The sequence below is a fragment of the Garra rufa genome, chromosome 5, assembly GCF_049309525.1.
Source record: "Garra rufa chromosome 5, GarRuf1.0, whole genome shotgun sequence".
NCBI lineage: Eukaryota > Metazoa > Chordata > Actinopteri > Cypriniformes > Cyprinidae > Garra > Garra rufa.
The window spans coordinates 37,744,598-37,763,854 of NC_133365.1; the positions used below are offsets into that span (position 1 = coordinate 37,744,598).

Here is a 19,257-nt window from a genome sequence, read left to right on the forward strand (position 1 = left end):
ATCTCCAAACCAGGGCTGGAATGCTTCACTACTTTGGACTATTTTAAGCATAGTCCAATGGACTGTGGTCATGATAAGTGCAGTAGGCATGTCTGACATGCCTGTCATTCTCCTGCTGATACTTAGAGAGGCAGGGACCGATTTTCCCATCAGCCCCTGAACTCCCTGAAATAGGGAGTATGGGAGAGGCAGCTTCTGTAATCCTAAAGCAGGGGTTCATCATAATAACAGCCTCATCATCATTGCTCGGTTAATCCCGTGATGAGAGCGCCGTGCCCTTCTAGACACTATAAAGATTTTCATAGCTGGTCTTAAATGAGGGATTGGGCAAACTCTTAAAGGGATAGTTCAACAAAAAAATGAAAATTCTGTCATTAATTACTCACTCTCATGTCATTCCAAACCCATAAGACCTTTGCTCATCTTTGAAACACAAATTAAAATACTTTTGATGATATCTGTAAATTTTCTAACCCTGCATAGACAGCAACACAACTCCCATGTTCAAGTTCCATAAAGGTAGTAAGAACTTTGAGACACTGATGTCACATGGATATTTTAACAATGTTATTACTGCCTTTCTGGGACTTGAATGTGGGAGTTGCATTGCTGTCTATGCAGGGTTAGAAAATATCAGATTTCATCAAAATTATCTTAATTTGTGTTCCGTAGATGAACGAAGGTCATGTAAGACATGATATGAAAGAATAAATGACAGAATTTTAATTTTTGGGTGAACTATCCCTTTAGTGAAATAGTCCATTATAACATTGTTTAGGGCACTGACATCACCAAGATTGAGCAGACTGAAACGAGTAAGATCGTTTGATTGAGCAGCTACTTCAGACTGTGTTGATCTCTTGCGCTCCGCCATCTCACAGTCATTTCTACTTGCTGCAATAAATCACTATTTTTCTGCACTAAACAAGTGAATTTCTCCGAGATATTTTTAGAGATTATAGACAACATGTTATAGAATAATAATTTAATGAAAACCTAATTTTGACAAAAATTGACATTCAACTTATTTTTTAATTTCCTAAAAATGTCCCAGCACGACATCCGTTTTTCAAGACCGATGCCAATACCGATTATTACAGATCAAGTACACCAATAACCGATATTTTAAACCAATATATATGTCTGGTGTAAAAATTTTAATGAATGACCAAATTAAGAATAACAAGGGAAAAAACTTTCTTTAAATGCTTTTAAATAATTTTATCATTATTTAAATCGGTAAATCAGTTTTGAATTTTGACTCGGAAATTGAGACAGTTTTGATTTAAAAATGTTGAATTTCTGAAGAAAATGAGTACTTGTCTGAGCAAAACTCTGGCACGATTAGAGGTCGACGATGTGTTTTTCAGGGCTGATACTGATTATTACAGATCAAGTAGACTGATAACCGATATTTTGAACCGATATATATGTCTAGTGTAAAAATGAAAATGAATGTCACAATTAAGAATAACAAGGGCTCTGAAAAAAAAAAGTTCTTAAAATTATTTTATTGGCAAATCAATTTTGAAAATAGCTGATAACAATAACAATAAAAATGCTTAATTTCGGGTCCGATAATCGGTCATTCCAATAATCGGTCGACCCCTACTTCATAGGTATGTAAGGGATAATGCATAACAGCTAGCAGTGCATTTGCAAGCACTGACCAAGTTAAAGCTGTTAATAATTTTTACAGCCCAATATTTGACCAGAAATGTAAAAATCATGGTTATTTTTGTCAGTTACAACTGGTTAGCTCTAGCATTCTACCTGCTTCAAATCAGACACAGATATGAAATGGTGTGGTAAGATCACATTAGGGATTTTCACACTTGAATTTGTTAACCCTGGGTCATGCTAAACTCCAAATAAACGAATTCCTGGGTTATCTATAATCACGTTTTACACATCTCATACTATACCTTGGGTTAACTGTTAATCCTGGGTATTCAATAACAGACGTTGCACACTGTACATACCTAAACCCTGGGTTAATGCTCTTATTTGCATATTTGCAGTGTCACTGTCACTGATTGGACAAACAGCAGGCAACTTGCTTACATGGCTTTTATTTTTCTCTCACTGGCTGCTGTTTACATAATGCTTTCAAATTACAGGTGTGAAACGTTTCTTTACCCAGGGTTAAAAGCAATGTTTAGAACAACAATAACTTGGGGTTAAGCGCAGTGTGAAAAGCCTAGTAGATCACATAAGATCACCTGCGTCTGCGAGTCTCTCTCTACAGACAATGAAGCTTAAGGTTGTTTACTTCAAAAACAGCGATTTTACCTCCTTGTTGTTGAAGAATATAATGTAGCGATCTAGTATCTAAGCTATTTTATTATTAAAAGTCACAAGGCAGTGTTGACAACAAGTTTCTGTGCTCCTGAATGTTTTTGTTTGTGGAGCCTATGTGGTGGCAGAAAATGACAGTTTTCAAATAGCAGTCTATGGAATCCATGGAATAAAAGAATAAAAAAAAGGTACATATGAGTTTATATTTCAAAATTCTGGCTTTATTCTTGCAGTTCTGATAAAAATCTACTTGTCATTCTCTCACACTTCTGTCTTTTTCCCTCAGAATTGACAAAATCGCTATTGTTGAGTTAAATAAAGTCCAATCCAGGAGATATAAACTTGCATTTGCAAGAAAAATAGTCAAAATTGTGAGATCAAATAGGTAAATGTTTGATGTAACATTTGACAGCTTTAAATAGTATTTTATGCTGTAGCTGTAGGGCTAAAACAATACGTCCCCTATGAACTGCATATGTGAATATTATGTAGACTTATTGTTTAAATCAAATTATGCTTTAATAGTTGAGTAATATATAGGTGTCATCTATAGTCTGTCCATTTAATAGTCTGTGTTAGCTTCAAATGGCGTCTTTGACGACAGCGTTCTGTAAAGAGGATTTGCATTCTGATTCTCACATCCACGCACAACAATACATTTCTTCTCTTATTCCATGGATTTTACCCATTTCCCTCCACCTTTTTTTACCAATGTCTTTCTGCCACCACAGTGATTAAACTGACTTTGACCTACCTGTGCATTAAACAGTTTTAATGCATATTTTTCATTATATTTAATAAATAAAATTGTGTAGACCCGGCTGGGAGAGCAGTTCGTGTCTCATAATAGGCTCAAAGTTATCTGTTAATCACATCTAACCGTTTACATCTCAGATATTGGAATTGTGTTCGTTTTCACATTGTTGCCACATTATTATTGACTTAAATTTTTCATGATAAGCTATCACATTTTTGTAAACGTGTCTTATCTAGCAGATAAATTTAATCTTGGGTTATTTTTCTTGAGGCAGGAGCGACAGCAGAGGCAGATCGGGTCCCCTCATGCAGTCGCTCTTTATACCAAGAACAAGACTGTAGTACAATGCCTTGCCGTTAGAGCTGTGTCAGAACGGCGCTTAAGATAAATAAATGATCAGCCAGAAACAAACATCAAAGCCTGCGTGTGTACTGTGCTGTGCTTCAAAGGGAATAGGACCTTCACACCGACTGTTCTATGGAGAATAGCATGTTTGTGTTACTGTGTGTGTCCATTTGTGCTTTTGGTTTAATGGAGAACGAAAAAAACAACAACCGTGTAACGCTCTTAGTAAATATTAATCTGCACCAGCCTCCTTTTCCATCCCATACTCAGTCTGGCCCCGTTTGTCTCTGTACACCTGTCCCCTGACAGCCCAATCCAATCTTCTTTGCTCAAAGTCAGCGAGTGAGGTTTCAATAGTCATTTATCATTCTCTAGCATCTTCTCATTCATTTCTTTATCTTCATCCTCTTTAAGTCCCCAGGAAACAGAGCTGAATTCGGTCTATTATGTTTATAATGTCAGAGTGTTATCTAACCTGTGATTTCTTCTGTCTTTCTTTCCCTCTGCAGCCAGCTCTCGCTCTCTCCCTCTCTTTCTCTCTGCCTCCCGCTGGGCACATCTCCTCCCGTCTGTCCTTATAGGGGGATGTCTGTCCTCTAACTGCCTCTCTCTCCACTAACTGCTAGGTGTGTATGCAGGTGAACTGCGTATGAACCATGCATCAACCTTAGTTTTTTTTTCTGCTTTATGCTCAATGTGAAGCTTCCATTATCTTCATTTTGTCACCTTTGACAATGGGAGAGAAGTCCGAACTATTGTGCATAGCATGAATGATGTTATCATTGTGATTTAGAGTTCAGCATGTCTGTATTGTGTCGACGTGTGGTGAATTTAGTTTGGAACCATTGTGAGTATGTTTTGTGGCATATTCATGGGAGTTTTGGCTATGTATGCTTGTTAAATGCAGAAAGTAAAGTATCAAGCTTCTTTAGTACAGTGCAGTTTGACTCTTCATCTGCAGCATTTGCTGCATGGATACTGCTGCAGTGGTAGGTTTTAGGGTTACATAGTCAGTATTAAAGGAATAGTTAAGCCAGAAATAAATGTTGTCTTTATTTACTCATCCTCATGTCATTCCATGCCAGCATGACAGTATTTCTTTTAGTGGAACACAAAAAGAGAAAATGAAAGTGGATGGCGACCAGAGGCCGTCCAAAAAAGCAACATAATGGTCCATACTTTCCCAGTGTTCTGTGGTCTTGGGTGGGCTTCTGGACTTAAAGTGATAGTTCAGCAAAAATGAAAATTACCCCATGATTTACTTACTCTCAAGCCATCCTAGCCGTAGATGAGTTTCTTCTTTTTAAAGGAATACAATTGGAGTTATATTAAAAATGTATCTGTTCCCAGCTTTATAATGGCAGTGAATGAGGTTTTAGATTTTGAAACCCAAAAAACTGCGTCCATACGTCATAAAAAGTGCTCCACAAGGCTCTGAGGGGTGAATAAAGGCTTTCTAAAGTGAGCTGTTGTGTCTGTGTAAGTAAAATATCCTTATTTAAAACTTTATAAATGTAATCTCTAGCTTCAGCTAACTGTCTGAATGTTCACGCATTCAAGAGACTGGCATTCCAGCCATTGATTAGCTTCAGAAGGCCTTTATTAACCCTGTGTGGAGGACTTTTTATGATGTATGGACCCAGTTTTTTGGGATTCAAAATCTTAAACCCCATTTACTGCCAGAATCAGTCAAGAGTCAGGATATTTTTTAATATAACTCTGTATTTGTTTGAAAGAAGAAAGTCACACACACCTAGGATGGCTTGAGGGTGAGTATTGATTTTTCATTTTTGGGTGAACTATCCCTTTAAGCCTAATATATTTTTAGTAAAACTTGAAATGTTTTTTAATCTGAGCAAGTGTTATGTCTGAAGCACTCATTTAAACAGTCTTACAAACACAAACATTTTTTAAGTTAAAACGCGTTTAGGATACTCCCAAAATTCAAAATCAGGGCAAAAATGCCCCAGGATGTCTTTTATTATTATATATAAATTACATAATTAATCAAAATCACACGAAGAGTACCGTTTTTATCCAAATATCAGCAAGATCACAAAGTGATATTGATTTTATTGAACAGTTCAACAAACAGGAAGTTAATGATATCAAAAGACTTGCATTTTAGATGCCATATTGTCCATTTTTGTTTTATTTTGCCAAAGAAAATAGCTCTAAACAAAGATAAATTCGATGTTTTTTTATTTCTGAGCAACATGCAACGCTGTTTTCTACTGAATCAGCCAGCTTTTTGAATTAGTTTGTTTAATGAATCGGTTGAATCAACTCACGTATTAAGTCAGTCAAACGCTTCGCTCCTGAATGAATCATCTATTTGACTGAATCAACTGAATCTCAATGACTCATTCGTCAATAGTGACTTCCTGCTGGTTTTAATTTAATTTAATTTAATTTCCAATAATTTATAAAAAATTTACCAAAATTAATATTCAACATTTCATGTTTGAAAACATCTTTTCAACTTTTTTTTTTTTTTGCTCTTTTTCAATTGCTCTTTACTAAACACTTTTATAAGGGTTAAATCCATATTTATACAATCAACACTGTAGTGTGTTCACTTGCCTAACAATATTTAAAATTTAAACGAGTTATGTAGTTTTTGGTGTCATAACCTATGAATAACATGAACAATTGTTAGTGGGATTTTAGTTTTAATTCCTAGTAATAGTTACAAATGATACTTTGTCGTTTTTATTTATTTTGTAGTATAGAATATTCCAATATTTAGCCGAAAGATTGCTTCACATGCATTAAGCCCTTAATATCCTCTGACCTTATAACTAGCTCTGAAATTGTTAAAGGGTTAGTTCACCCAAAAATGAAAATTCTTTTATTAATTACTCACCCTCATGTTGTTCCAAACCTGAAAGACCTGGACTATTTTAACGAATGTCCTTACTACGTTTCTGTGCCTTGAGCGTGGTAGAACCCTTGCTGTCTGTAGAGGGTCAGAAAGGTCTCGGAAAGCTTTCATCAAAAATATCATAATTTGTGTTCCAAAGGTAAACAAAGGTCTTACAGGTTTGGAACGACACAAAGATGAGTAATTAATGACAGAATTTTTATTTTTGGCTGAGCTAACCCTTTAAATTCTTTGAAGGATAGTTGTGGTCACAATTTGCTTTCAGTGTGCTTTTAATGGAATAGAGACATTCTGCTATAAATAACTGCTTTTTATGTTCCACGGAAGAAAAAAAAAATACTAAAAAGAGTGTGTAATGTTAAGAGAATTGACTTTTTTGGCTGAACTATCCCTTTAAATGGTTGTTTCTTTTGTCCTGGATCCTTCTCTCTCCCCTATTTACCCTGCCCTGTAATCAGCATATAATTTTGGGCGCTGCTATGGAAGAATATGACGTGCCGTCAGCCGCCAGTATCCTGGCATCAGTCAAAGAGCAGGAGGCTCGCTTCGAGCGTCTGACCAGAGCCCTTGAAGAGGAACGCCGCAATGTCTCCTTGCAGCTGGAACGCGGCAGTCTGCCCTCTGATCGACTGGTGGGCGGCACCACAGGCGGGAGCAACCAACCGCTGGCCTGGCAACAGATGGTCTTGCAGGTAAACCATTCCAGCTTGGCCAGACATGCGTCAGTCTGTGTGAATGAACAAAGCAGCCCCCATATGTACCTCTTCTCACGCTGATGCTGATTCATTTCCATTGTTTTCATGAAATCAGTCTGTCTCTATCTCATTTAGCCTGAGCTGTGTTACTGCTCTGGGTGTTTTCTGCAGTGACTCATCATCTATACCCAGGATGAGTCGTCTTTACACACTTTTTTCTTTCCATCTCTCTCCACTACGTGCTTTCTCATATTACCTCATGGTGCTGAGGCAAATGTGGGTCTGAGACAGTGATGTTACAAGGATGACTTCCTGGGGTGGATAACTAAATGAATGCCATTGCAGTTTTACAATCCCATTATAGTACAAAAGTGTTCTCAAGCACTCAAGTCGAAGTAGTAGAAAGTTACAAAATAACAAAATGTTGGTCTAAAACAGGGGTTCTCAACTCTGGCCTTCAAGGTCCACTTTCCTGCAGAGTTTAGCTCCAACCCTGAACAAGCTAGTCAAGGTCTTCAAGATTACTAGAAAGTTACTGGCAGGCAGGTTTGATAAAGTTTGGAGGTAAACTCTGCAGGAAAGTGGACCTCGAGGGCCAGAGTTGAGAACTCCTGGTGTAAAACCAAGCTTCTAGAATCCCAACTTTAGTTTTAGTTTTATTATTTAGTTTTTATATTTAGTTTGGATTGCAATCTAAAAGTTATAAAAAGAAAATGTAAAGAGGCTAAAAACTTTAATTACTGTTGGAAATTATTTTTGTTAGGTCTTCTTGGTGGAACATTGTCCACCTGTAGCTGCACCACTTGTTTGAAGGTTGCTTAATAACTTTACTAATTTCACATCTTTTTTCATTGTTTTTACAATGAAAACGTTCACTCTATGTTGTTCTTAAAGGGATAGTTCACCCAAAAAAGGAAAATTACCCAATGATTTAATCACCCACAAGCTATCCTAGGTGTATATGGCTTTCTTTTTTTCAGATGAATACAATCTGAGTTATATTAAAAATGTCCTCACTCTTCCAAGCTTTACAATGGCAGTGGAATGTGTAAAGTCTCATGTGTAAAAATGCATATTTTTTTACACAAACGCATTGATTTACTTCAGAAGGCCTTTATTATCCCCCTGGAGCCGTGTGGAACACTTTTTATGGTGGATGGGCGCACTTTATTCAGCTTTAAAATCTGGACCACTACCCACTGCCATTATAAAGCATTGGCAGCATTGGAAGAGCCAGGACATTTTTTAATATAACTCAGATTGTATTTGTCTGAAAGAAGAAAGTCATATACACCTTGGATGGCTTGAGGGTGAGTAAATCATGTGGTAATTTTCATTTTTGGGTGGACCATCCCTAACTGAGTTACATTTGCAAGATTGTTTCTGAAAAGTGAGTTCAGTCCTCAGACGAGAAAGAACGACAGCGCGTAAGTGTCTACTTTAATACTATTTCACTAGGCGGTCGTTACTTAGAGTTGCTGCTAAAAGCACTTTGTCGTTTCTGTTTAATTACTTATTCCTAAGTATTAATTTTAAGCCGCTGTTCTCTTAAGCACTCTGTAGTTTCTATTCACTTATTTGTTAATATTAAATTTGAGCTGCTTCTAAAACGCACTCTGTAGTTTCTATTTACTTATTGGTTAATATTAAATTTGAGCTGCTTCTAAAACGCACTCTGTAGTTTCTATTTACTTATTGGTTAATATTAAATTTGAGCTGCTTCTAAAACGCACTCTGTAGTTTCTATTTACTTATTGGTTAATATTAAATTTGAGCTGCTTCTAAAACGCACTCTGTAGTTTCTATTTACTTATTGGTTAATATTAAATTTGAGCTGCTTCTAAAACGCACTCTGTAGTTTCTATTCACTTATTCGTTAATATTAATTTTGAGCTGCTTCTTAAAGTACTCTGTTGTTCTATTTAATTATTCGTTTGTTTTATTTACATCTATTCACTGTTAGAAAAGGAGTGTTCTTCTGTTATTTGTCCTGCGATTGTTTTTGCTTTAAATTCTAGTTTTTATTGCAATCATTAAAATTGATAACTGAGCGTACGGCCAAGGGAAGCTTTTGTTTTTGTCATATCGTTCCCTTCTGGAGCTATTACAAGTGCGAAGCTGTTGCTTTTTGAGTTTCGATTGAGCCATTTTGCGTGCGGGCGAGACATTCGCGGCTCACTGAGCCTAGGAGGCGTGGCTAGCGAGAATACTGCTTAAATAGTTTGCTTACTTTCCATACTGCGGGAAAGTGAGTTCAGTCCTCAGACGAGAAAGAACGACAGCGCGTAAGTGTCTACTTTAATACTATTTCACTAGGCGGTCGTTACTTAGAGTTGCTGCTAAAAGCACTTTGTCGTTTCTGTTTAATTACTTATTCCTAAGTATTAATTTTAAGCCGCTGTTCTCTTAAGCACTCTGTAGTTTCTATTCACTTATTCCTTAATATTAAATTTGAGCTGCTTCTAAAACGCACTCTGTAGTTTCTATTTACTTATTGGTTAATATTAAATTTGAGCTGCTTCTAAAACGCACTCTGTAGTTTCTATTTACTTATTGGTTAATATTAAATTTGAGCTGCTTCTAAAACGCACTCTGTAGTTTCTATTTACTTATTGGTTAATATTAAATTTGAGCTGCTTCTAAAACGCACTCTGTAGTTTCTATTTACTTATTGGTTAATATTAAATTTGAGCTGCTTCTAAAACGCACTCTGTAGTTTCTATGTACTTATTGGTTAATATTAAATTTGAGCTGCTTCTAAAACGCACTCTGTAGTTTCTATTTACTTATTGGTTAATATTAAATTTGAGCTGCTTCTAAAACGCACTCTGTAGTTTCTATTTACTTATTGGTTAATATTAAATTTGAGCTGCTTCTAAAACGCACTCTGTAGTTTCTATTTACTTATTGGTTAATATTAAATTTGAGCTGCTTCTAAAACGCACTCTGTAGTTTCTATTTACTTATTGGTTAATATTAAATTTGAGCTGCTTCTAAAACGCACTCTGTAGTTTCTATTTACTTATTGGTTAATATTAAATTTGAGCTGCTTCTAAAACGCACTCTGTAGTTTCTATTCACTTATTTGTTAATATTAATTTTGAGCTGCTTCTTAAAGTACTCTGTTGTTCTATTTAATTATTCGTTTGTTTTATTTACATCTATTCACTGTTAGAAAAGGAGTGTTCTTCTGTTATTTGTCCTGCGATTGTTTTTGCTTTAAATTCTAGTTTTTATTGCAATCATTAAAATTGATAACTGAGCGTACGGCCAAGGGAAGCTTTTGTTTTTGTCATATCGTTCCCTTCTGGAGCTATTACAAGTGCGAAGCTGTTGCTTTTTGAGTTTCGATTGAGCCATTTTGCGTTCGGGCGAGACATTCGCGGCTCACTGAGCCTAGGAGGCGTCCCTAGCTTTTATCATTGAAGCACTGTTTGGTTGTCTATTTAACTGCGTCAGAACAGCTGACGCTGAAGCGTCAGCGGAAGCGTTCAGCCTCCTCGCGTGAAGACCGACGAGAGTAAAGACTGCGACTTTTCCTGCGCGACTTCTCCGAGCAACGACACCGACAACGCACTTAAGTACTCCTCTCCTTTATTTCACTCTTCTTTCTGTCCTCCTCTATCATGTGTTTCCAACTCATTCCGGTGGTCTCTTCACACCGCACTAATATCACACGCACACGTCGACGCAATATTTCTAACCTGCGTCCTATCGACACTTCTTCCACTGAACCTTTCTCTTTCACGGTTGGACTCTGGAACTGTCAATCAGCTGTCAACAAATCTGACTTCATTTCAGCATTTTCTGTGCAATCTGGTTTGAGCATTCTAGGCTTGACTGAGACCTGGATTCGTCCAGAAGACTCTGCAACCCCAGCTGCTCTTTCTAATAACTTTTCCTTCTCTCACACCCCTCGTCAGACTGGAAGGGGTGGGGGTACGGGACTTCTTATTTCTAACAACTGGAAATACTCAACCCATTCTCCTCTATGCAATTATAGTTCATTTGAATCTCATACAATCACTGTAACATCTCCTATCGAACTCCACATTGTGGTAATCTACCGCCCTCCTACTCAACTTGGCATCTTCTTAGAAGAGCTGGATGGGCTGCTGTCCTCGTTTCCAGAGGATGGCAGCCCACTTCTAGTCTTTGGGGACCTCAACATTCACCTTGACAAACCCTATGCTGCTGACTTCAATTCACTTCTAGCTTCATTTGATCTACAACGTGTTATCACTACATGCACTCATAAATCTGGCAACCAACTTGATCTCATTTACATGCGAAATTGTATTTCAGACAATATTGTGGTCAAACCCCTACACATCTCTGACCACTTCTTCATTACATTTGACCTACATCTTGCTACTTGTGCACTCCCAACCCCTCTACCTGTTACTTTTAGAAGAAACCTACGCTCTCTCTCACACTCCCATCTTTCTTCTTTAGTATCCTCCTCCCTTCCCTCTCCTACTCACTTCTCATCCCTGGACACTAATGCAGCAACTGACACCTTATGCTCCACTATTACCTCCTGTCTAGATGCTATATGCCCTCTCTCCTCCAGGCCAGCACGATCTGCTCCGACAACCCCTTGGTTATCCGATGTTCTTCGTGAGCATCGTTCCAAACTTAGGGCAGCTGAGAGAAAATGGCACAAATCTAAGGATCCATCCGACCTCAGTATATATCGGTCTATGCTCTCATCTTTCGCTACCCAAGTACATACAGCCAAATCTTCATACTTCCACAACAGGATCAACAATTCCCCGGACGCACGCAACCTTTTCAAAACATTTAATACACTGCTTTGTCCCCCTCCACCACCTCCCACAACTTCTATAACAGCTGATGATTTCGCCACATTTTTTACAGACAAAACTACATCGATCAATAATAAGTTCTCAGCTCCACACATACAGGAACTAAAATTGACCACAATCACGGCTGGAACCCCCCACTTCTCCTTCTGTCCTTGCTCGGAGGCAGAAGTAACCAAACTTTTCCTCTCCAGCCATCCGACGACATGTCCTTTAGATCCTATCCCCTCACACCTTCTCCAAGCAATCTCCCCTACAATCCTACCGGCGCTCACACACATCATCAACACATCTCTTCTCACAGGCACTTTTCCCACTACATTTAAGCAGGCCCGGGTAACCCCACTGCTCAAAAAACCTACACTTAACTCCTCACTCATAGACAACTACAGACCTGTCTCCCTCCTTCCATTCATAGCAAAAACACTGGAACGGGCTGTTTTCAACCAGCTATCCTTATTCCTCTCACAGAACAATCTACTGGACTCTAACCAATCAGGGTTCAGAAGCGGCCATTCAACTGAGACTGCGCTACTGTCTGTCACTGAAGCCTTGCGGACGGCAAAAGCTGAGTCCAAATCATCGGTACTCATCTTGCTGGACCTATCTGCAGCTTTTGACACTGTGAATCACCAGATCCTCCTGTCCACCCTCTCAATGCTGGGTATTACAGGGACTTCACTTCGCTGGTTCAAATCCTACCTCTCTGGTAGGTCTTTCAGAGTGGCCTGGGGAGGCGAGGTATCCAAAACTCATCAACTGGTCACTGGGGTTCCTCAGGGTTCAGTTCTTGGACCTCTCCTCTTCTCCATATACACTACATCTCTGGGCCCCATCATACAGGCACATGGCTTCTCCTACCATTGCTATGCTGATGACACACAGCTCTATCTTTCTTTCAAACCAGACGATCCATCGGTAGCTGCACGGATCTCAGGTTGCCTAGCGGATATCTCTGCATGGATGAAGGAACACCATCTACAGCTCAATCTAGCAAAGACGGAACTCCTTATCTTTCCTGCCACTCCATCTCTACAGCATGACTTCTCCATCCAGTTAGGTTCATCAACAATTACCCCATCAACTTCAGCCAGAAATCTGGGTGTTATCTTTGACAACCAACTGACTTTTAAAGACCACATAGCTAAGACCGCTCGATCTTGCAGGTTTGCATTGTACAACATCAGAAAGATCAGGCCCTTCCTAACAGAGCATGCTACACAACTCCTCGTCCAGGCCCTGGTCATTTCCAGGCTGGACTACTGCAATGCTCTTTTAGCTGGTCTTCCAGCATGTACAATCAAGCCTCTACAAATGATTCAGAATGCAGCAGCACGACTGGTCTTCAACGAGCCCAAAAAGGCCCATGTTACACCTCTCTTCATATCCCTGCACTGGCTACCGGTTACAGCACGCATCAAATTCAAGACACTGATGCTGGCCTATAGGACAGCCACCGGATCATCACCTGCCTACCTCCATTCACTACTACACATCTACACTCCTTCCAGAAGACTGAGATCCTCTAGTGAAAGACGCCTCATTGTACCACCACAGAGAGGTATTAAATCACTGTCCAGAACATTCTCGTTCAACGTTCCTGCCTGGTGGAATGATCTTCCCACCCCTATCCGGAATGCAGACTCCTTAACAGCTTTCAAACGACTGCTGAAAACCCATCTTTTTCGACACTATCTGACTCAATAAAAAAAAAAAAAAAAAAAAAAAAATCCTCCCTTCTAGCCTGTTTTTCCTCTCTTTCTTGATCTTCTCCTTCTAGCCTGCACTCTTCTAACAACGCCTGATATATGGTATTTTTGAACACTTCCTATGTTGATCTGCCTCCTTAGGATGAATCACTTGTTGTATTCCCAATTGTAAGTCGCTTTGGATAAAAGCGTCGGCTAAATGAATAAATGTAAATGTAAATGTAAATGTAAATGTTTCATCAATCAACTAAAATACCACTGGACTGCAAAATATGTGTAATCAATAAAAGTCCACCGCTGGATTGCATCCAGATCAACAACGGACAATATTGTGGTTTTATTTTGTTTATTTATTTCCCAACACAATTCAGTGTGGTTTCTGTGGGTTGCTGGTGGGAAATAAGGCTGATGAAATTCCCTCCATGTTAGCAATCAGTAGTGGATAATTTCAGGGGCTGTGGAGTCATACTCTACACATCTGTTTGGCAACACCATATCATTTATTTTGACTGGCTCTGGAGGCGCATGTGTAGTATTCCTTTATCTTCATCATCAAAGGGTGAACTATTTTGACACCTAACTAGCTGTTTTCTATGACAGGCTTATATTGCCAGATTAAATTATAAAAAAATCTAAAATGACTAGATTAAGGTCGTAACATTTTGAGAATAAAGTCAAAATATTTCAATAAAGTCAAAATTATGAGAATAAAGTCTAAATATTTAGAGAATAAAATTTAAATGAGAAGAATAAAGTCAAAATTTCAAGAATAAAGTCTAAATGTTTCGAGATTAAAGTCAAAATTACAAGAATAAAGTAGAAATAATTTTGACTTTATTCTCAAAACACTTCGACTTTATTCTCATGATTTTGACTTTATTGTCGAAATATTTTAACTTTATTCTAGTAATTTTGACTTTATTCTCTAAAAATTTTGACTTTATTCTCAAAACACTTTGACTTTATTCTCAAAACATTTTGAATGTATTGTCGAAATATTTCAACTTTATTCTCATAATTTTGACTTTATTGTCTAAAAAATATTTTGACTTTATCCTAGTATTTTTGAGTTTATTCTCTAAATATTTTGACTTTATTCTCTAAATATTTCAACTTTATTCTCAAAACACTTTTTCTTTATTCTCAAAAGACTTTGACTTTTCTCAAAACATTTTGACTTTATTCTCATAATTTTGACTTTATTGTCCAAAAAAAATTTCAATTTTATTCTAGTAATTTTGACTTTATTCTCGAAATATTTTGACTTTGTTCTCAAAACACTTTGACTTTATTCTCAAAACATTTTGACTTTATTCTCATAATTTTGACTTTATTGTCTAAATATTTCAACTTTATTCTAGTAATTTTGACTTTATTCTCTAAATATTTTGACTTTATTCTCGAAACATTTCGACTTTATTCTCAAAACATTTCAACTTCATTCTTGAAACATTTCGACTTTATTCTCAAAATACTTCGACTTTATTCTCGTTATTTTGACTTTATTCTCATAATTTTGACTTTATTGTCGAAATATTTTGACTTTATTCTAGTAATTTTGACTAATCTCTAAATATTTTGACTATTCTCTAAATATTTCGACTTTATTCTCTAAATATTTAGACTTTATTCTCGTAATATTTCAAATTTATTTTCGTAAATTTTAACTTTATTCTCGAAATGTTACGACATTTCGACTTTATTCTCATAATTTTGACTTTATTGTCGAAATATTTTAACTTTATTCTAGTAATTTTGACTTTATTCTCTAAATATTTTGACTTTATTCTCAAAACACTTCGACTTTATTCTCAAAACATTTTGAATTTATTGTCGAAATATTTCAACTTTATTCTCATAATTTTGACTTTATTGTCTAAAAAATATTTTGACTTTATCCTAGTATTTTTGAGTTTATTCTCTAAATATTTTGAGTTTATTCTCGAAATATTTCAACTTTATTCTCAAAACACTTTGTCTTTATTCTCAAAAGACTCATTTATAATTGTCTTTTGAGTCTCAAAAGACTCAAAAGACAATTATAAATGACTTTTCTCAAAACATTTTGACTTTATTCTCATAATTTAGACTTTATTGTCCAAAAAATTTTTTCGATTTTATTCTAGTAATTTTGACTTGATTTTGACATTTCAACTTCATTCTTGAAACATTTCGACTTCATTCTCAAAATACTTCGACTTTATTCTCGTTATTTTGACTTTATTCTCATAATTTTGACTTTATTGTCGAAATATTTTGAGTTTATTCTAGTAATTTTGACTAATCTCTAAATATTTTGACTATTCTCTAAATATTTTGACTTTATTCTGGTAATTTTGACTAATCTCTAAATATTTTGACTATTCTCTAAATATTTCGACTTTATTCTCTAAATATTTAGACTTCATTCTCGTAATATTTCAAATTTATTTTCGTAAATTTTAACTTTATTCTCGAAATGTTACGACTTTAATCCCGTAATTTTAGAATTTTTGGCACTGAAATGCGTCGTAGTTTTCCTCTAAGTTGCTGTTGAACTTCATTTTGTAAAACCAGTTAAAGATAAGTGTAATTCTCACAGAAAAAGGCCAGCTCCCTTGTCACTCTTCAGACTCTGATTATCTGTCTTTTCCATTATGTGTTTAGCCTGTGTGCTGCCTTCACCTGCCCATAAAGCTGGGGGTTTTACCCCTCTCTACCTAACATGACAGCCTGAAAATTAGCTTGCCCTTTTACATGTCGGTTACTGTCAGAAGACCTTGCATGTCACAGAATCAGTTTGCCAGAACTGACTGGTATCTTCTGTCTGTCTAATGTCTGTCTTTACATCCTGTGTCGCTTCCTCTCTCAATGAGAATTACACTTAAAGATCACAAACCGCACAGTGATTAGGATCAAAAGCTGGTGGATTTATGTAGCAAATGTTATTACCGGAGGTCATTTGGTGATGTAGGTGGTGTTAGCTACTGTGGTGGACAAGTGTATCCTGGTTTAGCATGTTTGCTGACCTTCTCGCCGTGTTTTGATGAGGTTGTTGAATAATTCATGTTTAAATGAGTATATATTTTTCTTTTAAGGTTGATATATTCAGATATTTTCTTTCAGCAGTCCTCTTATGATTTCATTGTATCAGTGGCTTTTCTATTTGCTGTGTAAATCTCAATATATTACAATTTGAAAATGGCCCATGTTCATGCAGTTTCTTGGAATCCTATGTGAATAATTGGCATCGCTGCGGTTGTTGTAGTGCAGCAGGTGCACCTCATTCATCTTGTGTCTTGTACACATTAATACTGTATTGGAAGGTGGATCAAATGTTAATAGATTTGATTTTCAAAGAACAAAAGGACTCACCTCATTCCTGGTTTTATCCCCAGTCTGTTTACTGAGTGGAGACATTGATTTATTTTGTTTTTGAGCCTTTATTATTCTTCACAAGGCTTAAAAGGTCACAGAGTGACAGAGACACACAATAGGACTCCATCAATGGCAGACCTTTCACAGCAGCTCTGACACCATAGACAGGTTTTCTTTAAAGTGACCTCAACTGTCCCACATCTAAGTAATGTTCAGAGGTCATGACCTGAGGCAGTATGAGGAACATCGCAGCTACTTCTTCCTGGAATCTAGAACGTTATTTGAAATTCAGGAAGCGTGCTTGGAGGACTGAAGCTTGGTTCCTGTGGCTGAACTTTGCTAGCTCTGTCTAAATGTTTTGAGTCTGAAAGGCCTGTGGAGAGCTTTGGAAAAAAAGGTGCTGCTTTGATCAGTGCTGTCTGTGATAAGACACACAGAGATGGTATGATATACCACTGCTCAGGCTTCTCAGTTTTACCGTACAAGTCTATTGGTCAAGTAAGAGGAGCTCAGCTGACATTTTCAGTTTGTTCTGTAAACGTTGAGAAAAGAGAAATGAAAAATTTCACGCTGCATTTTTTAAAAATGTTAGATTATCCTCATGGAAAAATTGTGTTTAAATTATTATTTGTTAATCATTTCATCCTAATATGTTTTTATATGCCCTTCTTTTTCCCACATACACTGCCATTCAAAAGTTTGGGATAAGTAAGATTTTAATGTTTTTTTTTTAAAGAAGTCTTTTCTGCGAACAAAGCTACATTTATTTGATTAAAAATAACAGAAAAAACAGTAATATTGTGAAATATTATTGCAAATTAAAATAGTGATATTCTATTTTAATATACTTTAAAATGGAATTTATTCATGTGTTGCAAAGATGAATTTATAGCATTATTACTCCAATGTTTGAATTATCTATGTTGGAAACAGTTGAGCTGCTTAATATTTTTTGGAACCAGTGATTCTTACTTTAGGATTCTTTGAATCAAACATTAAAAAGGTCAACATTTATTTGAAAATATAAATATTTTCTGACAATATACATTACCGTTTAAATAATTTTTCTTTCTTGAAAGAAATGAATACTTTTATTCAGCAAGGATGTTAAATTGATTAAAAAAATATAGTAAAGACTAAAGATTTCTATTTTGAATAAATACTGTTCTTTTAGCTTTTTATTCATCAAAGAATCCTGAAAAAGTATCACAGGTTCCAAAAAAATATTAAGCAGCACAACTGTGACACTAAAGACTACAGTAATGGCTGATGAAAATTCAGCTTTGGACCACAGAAATAAATTATATTTTAAAGTATATTAAAAAAAGAAAACTGTTATTTTAAATTGCAATAATATTTCCTACATTTTTCTGTATTTCTTTAGTTTTATTTTCTTGAAAGAAATCAATATTCAGCCTGGATGCATTACATTGATCTGTATTAAGTTGCGTTGTTTTGTAACAATGTAAAAAAAAAAAATGCAGTTCCATTGAACTTTCTGTTCAAAGAATCCTGAAAAATTAATGAATATTTCACAATTTAACTTTAAAGATTATTTTTTTAAGTAATATGTGAAGATGTAGATGCAGCCTTGATGAGCTCAGTAAGAGACTTTTTTCAAAAACATCAAAAAATCTTACTGATCCAAATTTATAAATGGTAGTGTATGTGATGGCTTTATTAAGTATGCACTGAATGTTACTGAATGCACATTCTACAGGCACACTTAATACTTATTGAGGGTATTGGGTGGACTTTCTCCATGCCTGTGGACACGTAGGGCTAGCCGCAAAACACGAGGAAGCTCACTGCGGGGAAAAGCCTGGGAGGCCCACAGTCTTGTAAATCACCTGCTTAACAATGACTTTCTCACCCTCCTCCCACACACATACACAGTCTCCCATGCCACCTCGCTCCCAGTGCCATTAGGAAAAGTCAAACCTCTTGTAAAACTATAATTAAAGCAGCAGTGGAACAGCCTGCATTGCTTATTTTCTCTCTCACACCTTTCATTGCGCTTGTTTTCAGCTCTCACACATATATAGTTTTCTCTATTTTATTTCTCTATTGTTTTTCTCTATTTAGATTCCAGACGTTTTCCTTTGCAAACCACAAATGTGCCTAAAAATATGGAGCAGCCAGAGAACGCGTCACGAGAAGTTTATGCAAGTTTGATTAAAAATATTTTTTCGCCAATATTATTAATGATATTTCGGTAACACTTTCTATGAAGCCCCTATTTATAACACATTATAAGGGTATTTCTAAGGCATTATAATAAATGCATAATGCATTATAAGAAACCTTATAATATGTTATACCATCTCATGAATAATCATAACAACAATTATAGTACATTATAATACTTGAGTATTTGAGGTTATAA

General features: G+C 36.3%; 1 protein-coding gene across 14 annotated transcripts in view; it reads left to right on the plus strand.

Moving 5' to 3' along the window:
* Nucleotides 1-19,257, plus strand: part of arvcfb (ARVCF delta catenin family member b) — a 331,914-nt gene that overhangs the window by 126,913 nt on the left and 185,744 nt on the right. For 11 of the 14 annotated variants that reach the window (XM_073840202.1, XM_073840214.1, XM_073840211.1 and 8 more), the window contains exons 3-4: nt 3,910-4,026; nt 6,743-6,976. The exons of 2 other annotated variants lie outside the window; for them this stretch is intronic. In XM_073840202.1, coding sequence (XP_073696303.1) covers nt 6,764-6,976 — 213 coding nt within the window. In that variant the 5' untranslated portion in view covers nt 3,910-4,026; nt 6,743-6,763. The remainder of the gene's footprint in view (nt 1-3,909; nt 4,027-6,742; nt 6,977-19,257) is intronic. One more of the 14 variants, XM_073840204.1, reaches the window with a different exon arrangement.